Source organism: Nilaparvata lugens, chromosome 10, assembly GCF_014356525.2.
Source record: "Nilaparvata lugens isolate BPH chromosome 10, ASM1435652v1, whole genome shotgun sequence".
Lineage (NCBI taxonomy): Eukaryota > Metazoa > Arthropoda > Insecta > Hemiptera > Delphacidae > Nilaparvata > Nilaparvata lugens.
Genome location: NC_052513.1, coordinates 25,114,969 through 25,127,843, shown reverse-complemented (window position 1 = coordinate 25,127,843; position 12,875 = coordinate 25,114,969). Strand labels below are relative to the sequence as shown.

General features: G+C 36.6%; 1 protein-coding gene across 2 annotated transcripts in view; it reads left to right on the top strand.

Annotated features, from left to right (window-relative positions):
• Positions 1–12,875, top strand: part of LOC111044230 (protein tiptop-like) — a 302,222-nt gene that overhangs the window by 243,854 nt on the left and 45,493 nt on the right. The window contains exon 1 of one of the 2 annotated variants that reach the window (XM_039437030.1): positions 10,160–10,650. The exons of the other annotated variant lie outside the window; for it this stretch is intronic. Coding sequence (XP_039292964.1) covers positions 10,545–10,650 — 106 coding nt within the window. The 5' untranslated portion in view covers positions 10,160–10,544. Of the gene's footprint in view, positions 1–10,159; positions 10,651–12,875 lie in introns of those variants that run through there. 2 annotated transcript variants of the gene reach the window in all.

Here is a 12,875-nt window from a genome sequence, read left to right as displayed (position 1 = left end):
GGGGAGTCCCTTGCGAGAAGGTCCCACCGCCTGAATATATAATTGAAGCCGTCAATGGGCCTTACGACTGTCATACTTCAGCCGGGACCGACAGTTAACGTGCCCATTCGATAACATGGGAGTGATCTGGTAAAAAACTTTTGGTATTGAGAGGGTTTGAAGTGTTGATAGTGTGAATGTGTATCTATAATACATGATTACTTATTAATTCATATTACTATTGCTATTTTTTGTTAATTCCAAGATAGTTTCTAGAAGTAGTGGTTCTAAGGAGAAATACCCATCTTATTAATATTTCACCCATTATTATTTTATTTATTTATTTATCAGATAGAGCGAACAATACAATAGTCGGAAAAGAAAAAACAGGCGATATTATATTATATTATATCATATATATTATATTAGGAAAGAATCGCTCATTATTCAATGTTAACATTAACACAATAATATTCATATGGAATCGAAAAGTTAACAGCGTGATCTTCATGAATAGTTGTTGGCTTCAAACATGTAACAATAAACATAAAAATATATCAGTGATGTAAGTTGGACAAGAGTCACAAGATGGCGACTGTTTTATGTCAGTCTGTTACTGGCGCTTCACATTAATATTTCGGCGCCCTCTAAAATAACGTAAACGCAACCAGATATACCTTCAACAGTAATCGTCTATATTTCAGCACCCCAGTTTCTGCCCCAGATTCTTGCCAGTTTTTTTTTCAAAAATTACAAACTCCAGAGTGAATTCTGTACACTAACATCCTTTGATGAGAAAAATACAAGCTGTTTTCCATAAATTTTCGTTCAACATGTGGAGGATGAGATAAGTGATAGGAGCTCCAACTATTCATCGGTACAAGAGAAGATTTATGGGATGAGAAAGTAATTGTTTGCTATGTTGTTGAAAACTTTTGATCTGATAATAATCAGGGATTTCTGTAATTCTTATTCAACACCTTGGATGAGTGAACAATTAAGTCTCCAAATTTAAATCTGAGAAGTGTGAGAATCATTACAATCTAAAAAATAATGTTGATAGTTTCTTCAATTATCTTCCAATCACAAAATTCGTATGAAATTTCTGTTCTCAGTTGGCAAAGCATTGAATTGTTACGACTTCAATAATTATTAAAATTCATAGTAGGTCATAGATAGGCTATAATCGCATTACATGGATCAACATTATCAACATAATTGAATCTCATGATAATATTGAACAATGACACAAACTAGGAATAGTGGCTCACTCTGTATCTGTTTAACCAATTCATAAAAATATTATTTATTTATATCTATTTTCTTGGACTTTGTCACCTATAAATTAGGACTACCTTATTATTTTATCTGCCAATGTTATTACATTAGTGTCATTTGCATTTTAAATAAAATGAATAATAAATATATTATAGAAAATAACACAATAAGAAAGTGATTAATCAACTTGTGATTAAAGATTGAAACTCTTTTTCTACATTCCTGATACATTTCAAATAAGAGTGAACATGTTTTCTATCGTACAATAAAAGTTACCATCCAGCTTTTGAAAGTCAATCCCACCAATAGCTTCTCGGAAATGAATACCTGTCTAATTTGGGCCATCTGAAATTCAAGAGCGGTTGGCGCTTATAAGTTTGTCGTTGAATCGCTCGTCACAGACAGTCGTCGCCGTGTCTAGGGACGCATTTGTCTTGCGACAAATATGTGTCTGTCTTGCGACAAACATTTGTCTGTCTTGAAACAGTGACCGTGCCTTGGCCGTCCGTCAATGTCATCTTGCACCTGCCATCTTTCACTCAACACGAGAATGAGAGAGTGTGAGAGAGTGAGTGAGTTAAGTGCTAGGGGGGGGGGGTGAGTGATTGAGAGCGTTTATCTGTCCCGGAGGTTTATTATTAAACGCTCCTATTTTGTGGCAACAGAGTTTGGTTGCCAATCTTCACCCAGAATTTTGTTGAATTCATGATTCTCACGATATTACTATAGCGAAATTGAGCAGTATCTAATTGGTAGTAATGATAGTAATATAAATTAATAGCTGTTAGAACTGTGCTCGTAATCCATCAATAATAATTCTCTATTGCCATAAAACACAAAGTGTTGTAACAAACGTCAAAGAAAAAATAAATGAAATAAGAAGAGCCAAAGGAATTGATACACTTGATTGGAAAATACTGATGAATAGTAATTATTAACATGAAATCAATTCAAAATTTACTGCAGAATGGTAATTGAACAGTACTTTAAATAGTGATTGGATAGCTCTAACCTTATTACTAACAAACGGATTTGATTATTTTCTCATTGTAACTTTTTGAATAAATAATCATCCAACTCTTTCTGGAAGTCTCTGATTCATTCCATAAGTATTTAGGGCTACTATATAATTTTTTTTTGGGCTACATTTTGAACAAGTGCACTGATTTCCAGTGTGTGATATTCATGTACGTTTTTGTTCTCTGGAACAAATTAGAATCTATTCGGGTCTGATACAATAATGAACATAGAACTGAAGTATCATAATATTACACTAGTCATTTTTTTGTTGTTTCTTCCTGATTGAGCTTTAATCTCCAATAGCCTATCCAAAACAATATTTTTTTTTTGTATTGGAATGTAGTTTCACTGATACATTAGTGATGTGTCTTGTAGACCAAGGGTATCAAAAGCCCTTATAAAAAAATTATTATAGTATTTTCGGAGAAGGGTTTTTAGAAATGTTTAAAGAAATAATGGAGCGTTTTCTCTCGTCAAGCAAGGACAGTATTCACCCTCCCACACACTCATTCACCCTTATATATGTCTCACGGGATAAGGGTGTCAAGGGGAAATAGATTTATAGATATTATGTTACTCAGCAGCGTAGGCTCCGCAGTGTGACGCGTTGTCCTAAGGAAACAACAGTGATGGGGCTGGGAGGGGGTGAAAGTTACGTTTAATTACAATACTTTATTGCTCTATAAATCAAGATACAGAGCATAATATAACCTTGCTAGTAGCGGGCGACCCTTCATCTCTTTTTCGATATACGTTCTAGATTTTTCTAGAACGAGCGGAAAAGGAGGAAGAGAAGATAAAAGAGAGAAGGGAGAGGGAGGAGTGGAGTCAGCAACCCTTGGGACATTGAGGCATTTTCGAAGATGGACGTCCCGATCATTCGTCAGGATATGACTCCGTCTGACGTATTTTATGACTGACTCATTCGCTCTTTCTTTGTTTATTATCGTTTCTCTCCCCATTTTTTCGTGTGTGTTTGAGTGATTTGTTGCCTTTACGCCCAGTTGCAATGCGTTTCTTCCTTCGCCATTGTTATTTTTCTTGTTTTTCTTGTGCGAATCGAGCTGTTCTCTCAAATCTGTTATCCACTTCCTACCAACCCTCAATTCGTCCCATTTTTCACGTTTTATTTCGCTCTCTCTTTCTCGCTGCGTATCGACGCAGTTCGCATTATTTGTTTTGTGAGCCTCTCTCTTCCAATAGCTTCAAGCTTACATTTATTCTTCGAGGCCTATGTGTGATTTCCCAAAATTATTCAAATTGAATTCATCAAAACTCCAATATTAAGCAAATGGCACAAACAAATAAAAAAGTTTCGTAAATGTAAATATGTTCCAATTTATATGAGCAGTTTGTTTGAACATTATATTTATTTATTCATTTTTTTGTTCAGCTTCCGTCGTTGATATGATTGGAGAGTTGAAAGGAAGAAGTTAAAATTCTTGCTTTCAAGCATCTGCACTCCAAATGGTTTCTCTCGCAGTTTCCGTTCATTTCAAGAATGTTATTCACATGGAATTTGTGGGAAAAATCAATTTCATAGATATTCTTCAATAAATAAGAATTATAAGATATTTATCTCGGGCCACTCCCGTGTTTCGGATGGTCACGGCTGCCTAAAAAGCTGTCGTTAAGTCATGTCAGAGGCCCTGAAATTGATCAGTTGCGACCTGAAAACTCTGACACCAGACCTGAGCCAGCCAGGTCACTCGATATTATTATTATTATTAATAAATAAGAATACCGGATCAGATGGAATAATTTGAATTCCAGTTCAAGATTGAACCAGTTTTTAAATTTATAAGTTAATCTGAGAATCCTCAATATTTTCCAGTTTCTAATTAAAAAAAAAACCAAGGAACGCTGGGCTCGGGTACTACAGCTGAGCTTACTACTCGTAGCCTACAGGTCAGCATACAGTTCAGGAAAGTTATTTGTTGTGTATATTTATCATGTCGATGGAACCCAATTGAGGCTTGACATTATTTTTGTCTATCAATTTCATATATTTTAGAATATAAAGATTTCAGATATCGCACAGAATCCTGTGCCCTGATCAAGGTGATAATAAAACACTAGAATATCAAAAATATCACGAATTTAAAAGTTACAAACATGCTTCAACACCTCTGGTTTATGTGAAGTAGACCTACAGTATTTAGCAGCCTTCTCTCCAGTTAACACCGTTCTTCATTGTTGGAGAAAATTCGTCGTTGAGGTGGCTAGGTAACACCACACAAGTAGAATGAGAAAGAGGAACCCAAGTAGAACAGGAGCAAGAGTGAAGGAGAGTGTGCAGAAAAAATTAATCGGTCATATCGCGGAGTTGCTTGTCGGTTTGCAGTGGTAGCCGTCGCAGAGCAGAATAAAGAGCGTGTTGTCGATGATAAGCGATTGAAGGGTGGGTTGGGGTGATGGTGGTGAGGTGAGGAGGGGGCCAGAATTGAAGGGAGATGCAGGAGACTTTGATGATTTATACGTGCAGCTCGGCAATGGCAGACTGTGCGCGATCTATAAATAATCCTTAAACAGTGTTTAGGGGCATTAATCTTGGTGCATGTTCAGCACAAAAGAAACGCGCCCGGGCTCGCGACGCGACGGACTCTGGGCCCGTAATTAATAATTTTAATGGGCCGAGACAATTTGGCCCTGTCAAAGTTTGAGTGAGTTATGTCGCATCTGTCTAGTGACAATATAGTTTTTCGCCGGTCTTGCTGCCACTGCCTATCATTTGAAACGGCCAAGGCTGATGGCCTTCCTTCCTTGTGACTAATCGACATCGGCAGCAGCTGTGACTCGAGCAAGAGGAGGACCAAGAGAGAGTGAGGAGGAGGAGGAAGAGAGAGTAAGGAGGAAGAAAGGGTGATGAGGTTGAATGAAAGAATGGAGAACGAGGAGAAGAAGAAGAGGAGGAAAAGAAAAGTGTATGAGATCGAATGAAAAAGTGGAGGACGAGAGAAAGAGGATAAATGCCGAAAAAGAAAAACCAGGATTGAAAGACAGAGTGGTAATAGAAGAGTAATAGAGACCAACTACGAAAGGTATTTATGGTGAATCAGGAAATGAGCAAATATGAATATTTTTATTCTCATAAGAGGATGTGAGAGACCAAGTGGAAGTATGTGGTGTAGCAGGTCAAAATGATATCACAGGAAAGGAATTCAGTGGAAGAACAAGAGAATAAAGTAGACAAGGACAATTGGGGTGAAGAACTAGGGTGCAAAAATAGAGAACAAGAAAAAAAGGGAATATAGTGAACAAGGACAATTGAGGGGATAAATGTAGGTGGGAGAAACGAACTAAAAAAATAGGATGGAGGAATACATGATAAAGTGTTGGGACAGAATAGAGTAGACAATTATGAGAACAGCTGAAGAAGAGAAAGAGATGAACGAGGAAAAGAAGAGAAGACGATGTTGGTGATGTAGTGATGAATATCAGAAATGGATTGAAAAAGGATCAACTGGAAAATCAATTGATGACTTTGAATTTTGCAGGACTAGATGATAAAGAAGGGAAGAAGGATGATAGAGAGAAACTAAATAATTATGTGATGCAAGAATACGAGAGAAAAGAAGGAAGATTGTAGGAAAATAGGGACTGAGAGAGAGTGTGGTGGAGCTAAGATGTGGACAAGAAGGATAAGAGAAAGGAAAGGGAAGAGAGAAGAGTGCTGGAGACCAACTGAAAGAGTTCTTTGCCCGACCTTTTTTCAGAGATCCGTGAATTTATTTCCGCTTTTAGGCGCTCACTTACTGCGTAGAGAGGGGTGGAAGTGGCGAGGTTTTTGGGTTTGGTTACTGCATCAAGCTCGTTAGATGATCCTTAATTTGTTGAATGATGAAGTTATAATCACATTACTTTATAATAATATTCTCAATAAATGCTCTGTGTATTCTTATGCATTACCTTTATGTATTTTTTAATATTTTGATGAATACAGTATGTATCAAGGTGAATTTCAATATGAGTAATAATATGATTTGTGAACTTTAATCATAATTCATCTATTCGAATTGAATTCATTCACTCCATTCATTACCCTTTAAAAATTCTATAATTTTGGTCTTCTGCAATAATTGAATTCAATTTTGTTGGTACAAAAATATAGCCTACAAGAAAAACTACTTGAATTCACAACATAATGAATGCTCATCCATTTGTTGAAAAGGTCTTGACTTTTCCGAATTTATGTAGAGAATACTTCAAAAATTATCACCCATTATTTCACGTCGTACAGAAAAATGATCTCCATCGAAGCATAACTGTATCGTTCAATCTCTCTACTGACGACTGGCCATAAATTGAAATCAGTTCGATTGAAAGTCATACACGTAACGACACTGAGTCACGTCACTAACAATGGGGCACTGCTTGACTTATGGGCGCTGACTAATTTGATTTTCAGTTTGCTACGTTTTCGGAGAGTTTATCTTCAGTTTTTATTCCGCCAGCGGGACCGACACAATAGAGAGGACTGGTTTCGCACAGAAAGAAAGAAAGAACCCCGTACGTGTTTAAAGTTCAGTCCAAAGAACCGACATAGAAAATTTAGCGCTATTTATTCGGGCGACTCTTTTGTGATGGCGAATGGCAATAATATAGATTTATTGCAGGAGTCTGATGTATTTATGACTTTTATTGACACATAGTCTAGATGTGTTCGTGTGTAGAGGGGAGGAATAAAGTTCAGAAGGGAAGGAAGAAAAACATGTGTGTGTGTGTGTGTGTGTGTGTGTGTGTGCGTGTGTGGTGATAGTGTGAAGTGGTAGTGGTATTGATGTTTTAAGGAGGAGCTCCAGTATGATGTGGAAAGTACAGTCAATGTACTTGTACTGTGAATTGTAAAGGACTGATGCTGATTCGTTTCGGGTAGGATGGATGTAAAATATAGAAGCGTTACTTGCTACTCCAGACTGTCAGCATAGTTCAATGGAAAGTGTTGTGTCATTTATAAGGGAAGCTGGCTGTAAAAGTGGATCTCACGATGGTGTTCCCTTTCATTTCCTCGCCAGTCAATCGTCTTGAAACACATGCGCTGCATTAGAAACGTATGGGGGTGACTTGTGGCGGAGAGAGAGATCGTCATGTAATAAAAGAAGTGAATGAAGAGTTTGATGATGAAGGAAAATTAGGATGTGAGATAAGGATGGAAAAGTAAAGTAAGTTGGGTGGAAAATCAGTAGCAAAAGAAGAACGAGTAACAGGATAACAGTGAGGGAAGGAATGTAGAAGAAGAAAATGATGATGATGATGATGATGAAGGTCCTCCTTGTGAACACCACACAATACACAACTATTACATACCACTACAATATTCTAATATTTTCTAATGCATTTTACCTTTCCGATCCATACAGATTGAAAATTTTCAGTACAATGTATACTTAAGTAGTCTTAATGAAAAGTGTAGCATAGCCTCATTTAGACTATTTTATTTTGAAATTAGAGAGAGAAACAATTTTGGGTTTATCCAGTTGAGTTTCTCCCAATCATCAGTTTGATGTTGTGATTGGGAGAAACGAAATTAAATAAATGAATTAATATAACTTCATAATTCAATTGGAATCATTCTTGGAATCACACATTGGAGCGTTCTGACTTTGCGCTTCGGACATGCGCATTTAACTTTTCATACGCTGATGCTATTCTTATAAAGTAGCCACCACAAATTTTAAGAACGGAAAGTTCCCTCCTGGGAATGAGAAGAGGAGATTCAAGGACTTAAGGAAAAGGAGTAAGATACGAAGAAAGAAAAGTAAGACGACGAGAAGAAAATTGAAGAAGATAAGAATGACAAAAATGAAAAAGAAGTCCCCGACTAAATTAAAAGAAAATCATATTTGAAAAGGTGTAGGTAAAATATGCATTGAAAGTCTGGAAAGAGAAGAACACGGTATATCATCATTTGAAGACTGATATCTTAAGAGAAAGTGGATTTGGTGGGTATGAGTGGGAGACATTGAGTGATAGAAAGTCACGAAAAGAGAACATTGAAGAAAGGGTAGCTAGAAAGATGGAGGATAATAACTTGGGAGTGCTAAAATTCTGCCGACTCATAAAACATGAAAACGTTGTGCCCGATGTAATGTGAAATATGGCCCGCCTGAATAAACTGGATATATGCTTTTTAATCAATTTACTGTGAAGTTCTACCCTCGAAGTTCGCTCATTCTACTCAGGAGTCATCGATTTTCGAGTGGCGATACTACTTGAATACAAAAAGATACAGTTGATATAACATTATTCCATACAGAATTCAACAGATCTTTAGTTTTCCTATTTATTTCGAATTGATTCAAAACAATGGTAAGACTGATAGATACTTCCTCATACCATGGGTTGTACATTCAAAGCTCTCCAATTACACCTACCTCGAGTCTTGAATCATAAACAGACCGAAGGTGACAAAGTTTGTTTTATCTATACTACTTCGTATTCTTATATTCATCAACAACACATTAAATCATTTCATCTTTTATTTATCTCCAACACACATTCGACTATCTGACTCATCTGAAAGAGTCCACCCTCACCACAACACTACAACCTTTTCAAAAACTATCCATGATAAGTTTAATACTCAGCAATAAATCAGAAGCCACTTCCTGACAGTACTAAACTTTAGAGGATCAATTCCTCGTCAATAGGAAACCCAACCCAGACATAGTCACTCTGTAGTTATAGTTATAGTTTAACAAAGTGCATAATAGTCATAGTTATAGTGAGCCTGACACTATAGCCGAATTTATAGTCATAATAGTGACTTATATGACTAGTCAGCTGCCGCTCGGCCAACTGACAACCACACTTTATTTCGATCTGAAAATTTATGGTTGATGAGGGATGATGGACGTTTTTCTATTCTTGCCGGGATATAAATAGATGCGCCGTGACAATGAGGCATGCATGATACATCAATACATCATCGCCCCGCGCCAATACAATGATGGCCTGTTGGGTTGCTTGTGTGCGCGGGTGCATGAGTTAATGTGGGGATGTGGGTGATTCACAGACACATCAAACTATACGCTCAAGGCTTCATTTGGTTTTGACTGGGCTTTGATGTGAATTTTTATCATCAACTTTTACAAAATTACATGGCATTGTATGAGTTTGTTTTACTTATTGATAGAACCGATTTTTCATTGTGATGATACATTTCATTTTGATTGATACTTCTGGATCAATGACTCCAAATTGCTTCACTTGATAAGTCAAATAATTTGTATTTCATGACAATACATTAAATCAAATATACCCAATACTGAAAATTCATACGTTTCTATAGCAAGTTCAGTTTCTATTACAACGTTAACCAACACTATCTTCAATTATTTGATCCCAATTTAATTGGTTCAGTATGGTCATATGAGTTTATTATCTGAGTATTTCAATTTATTGATGTACTCGACATGTATCAGGCACGTGTGTACAATCATAGTATACTATCCAATATCCAAACTCAAACAATCATACTCACTGTACATAAATTTACAACCCTATCCATATACATTATGATCATCTATACTCTGTCCACACATCAAATGAACAGGATACATTGTGCAGTACAGATATACTTCAGTTACAATACAGACAAACATTGTACATAGTGTAGTAGGAGGGTGAGTGAGTAGAGGACATTACTACATACTATGATCAGTCACTCACTCACTCACTCACCTTTGTATATGTGTGAGTGTATGTGATTGTAGAAGGGCTGAGGGCTAAAGGTAGGACGTACACTAGCCAGAGGGCTTGTGAGTGTGTTGGCGCGCACGCGTGTAGTGTGCGTGTGAGTGCGTAGGGATGAGCGACCGTCTCCCTCCACCACTTCCCCCCTCGCCCAACCAACCAGGCCCTACCAAGCTCGCTCGAGTCAGTTGACCTTCAGCCTTGCTAGGGTGAACATCGTTCGTGCTCTCTCGCATTCGACTTGATCTAACTACGTAGTAGAGACCCTGCTTCTTAAAAGTTCTACTGGTTATTGGTTATCTCAAACATTACCTACTAGATTTCCCCCGTATTGTTCCCGCGTGTTCCCCCACTCCCCCAAAACCACACGTGTCTAGTGTTTTTATCCGTAGTACAAGTTTCCTCCGCTAGGGAGCAGGTGTTATCAGGCGGCTTCTTGTTCTAAGTGATAGTTGGGGGAAAAAACTTGAAACTTGAATAATTGTTTATTATGTTATATTGGGAGCCGGGAAACTCATCGCTTGTTGTGAGGGAACTGTGAAATATTGTTTGGAAACTGTGAAACAGTACCGATGACCCTGTGTGACAGTTTGGAGTGTGTGATTTCCGGAAAAAAGTTGGAAAGTTTGGTTGCCAAGCTGGCGGCCAGAGTCGCTACTGTCGTTCAGTATCACACTGGTAAGTTTGAAACTTTTTTTAAATATTTTTTCTATTCGAAATGAATAACATTGTATTTGTGATTATTGTTAAAAAGTAGGAGATTTTCCGTCATGTCTTGAGAAGTTGCTAATAGTTATATGCTTTTCACTTCGTACCAAGGGATCTAAGTTTCAAGCAGAGAAAACTATATGATTGAAAAACGAAAGCTTTTAAGATTGTTTTATTTTATGGTTTCAAGCGATAGAGACAACGCTAGTCGGTGAATACTCTCCTCATAAAATAATTCATTTAAGTCTTTAGGTTTTTCACAGTGATGTAATCTAAAGTAAAACGCAGTTATTAGCCGATCAAAAAATTAAAGACTACATTGTCTGTTCAAAAAACTTTGAAATATCCACTATGGTCTCCCTTGAAGAGACATAATGATTCCAGAAAGATTTTCAGAAGAGTTAAGAAAATAAAAGAGAATTTGTAAAAGATTTTACAATCTATCAAGCGTTTATGCCTACTGTATTGTTGAAAGCCTATGCAGTGATAATATGAGAAGTAGAACTGAATTACAGTATTATTATTGAAGAGAGTTCTGCTGAGAATTCTCTTCAATCTAAATAACTCTTTTGTTCGCTATGGTATTACAGTTATAATTTACTCTTTCATCCATCGGCTGTTGTACAAAAAATTGATCTGAACTATAGATCAATTCTTTTGGAAGAGTGAATCTACACTTGTTTCTAAGTTAGTAACTTGTTCACGGACTTAGTTGACGGTCTTAATAAATTCACTCCGTTTACGGGACTTTGCATGAGTCCCGTACTATAATTCTATGTCAGATCCTACTTTTTCTCAATTTTCTTGTTCGGAAGTTCGATGAAAAACATTAGGACTTGAACGAATTGAATATGTCATGTAGATATAATTTCTTGGCTACTCGAAAACATTCTTTGATTTTGTTAAGAGTTTTATTTTTCTCCAACTTAGTTCAAACACTAAATAGGTATTTAGGAGTCATTACTCCAATAGTAGATTGAAATGTATGGACTGTTAATTTTCTAGAATTTTTCTTGTACCTAGTTCATTGACCTGGTCACACAAAGACTACAAATATGGCCTGTATGATTCAGTATTCTGTTTAGTTGGGTTTTTCCGAGATTAGTCCCATTTTGAAGTGGGTTCTCATGATTCCAATAACTGAGTTATTTCCGTAGGGTATTTCCAGGTTTCTATTTTCAAATTAGTCACAGCCAGTTGGGCTACTGTCAGTCAAACTGTGTTTACCTATTCATTGTATTGTGAATGGTTTAAACCGGAATAGTGATAGATTTCTACCTGAATTATTCCTATTTCGGTCTTCTATTATGAATGTTTTAAAACTGAATGATTTCTGAGAATTTTCTATTTACTGATAATTCTTTAATAGATTCCATAGTCATGGAGACTAACGTCATCTAGACTAATACTGTATTCGAATACATTTATCTTCCGATTGATTAATGACGTAGTCGACCAGGATAATATTGTTAGTCATTAGGCGTTATGATTCCTTTTAGTAATCACTGCAATTGAAACTGAGCCTACTACCATTTGGTGAACGATACTGAATAATTTACAATGTAACTAACTGTTAGAAGTTTAAACATTACCCTATCAACTAGACTCAACATACACGCTGCATAATACTATGAAAATTATTCTATTAATTAATAATCCTCGTACACTGTAGCCTAGACTCATAAAGCTTGCACTATATCATACACATGACGTTACAGAGTAATAATTGTAACGCATGATACAACGATTAGGCACATAGTGTATATAGTGTTACTAGCTCACCATATAAGGATTGATATTTACATGAATTTAGTGGTGATAATATGAATGTTGGGGGAGATGGCGAGAGAGAACGATTGATTGATGAATACAGAGAGAGAGAAAGATAGTAAGGTGAAAGGGGGAAGAAAGATTACCCAACTTAATATAGACTGGTCAAATCCTAGAGGGAGAGAGTTGAAGTGATTTTACTAGAGCAGTGTACACTACTACTGGATTAGGTAAGGGGAAATTTAGATGGATGGACATATGTCATTTAGCATGTGTGGAATCTGGAGGGGAACATGTGTGAAACACGCTCAGGACATACGAGGATTTACGAGAAATTAACGTGTTAACTATGTTACAACATATCACATATTATATGTGCAGTAGTCGATAATGTAACATGGAACCGTGTAATGTATGCCGTTAAG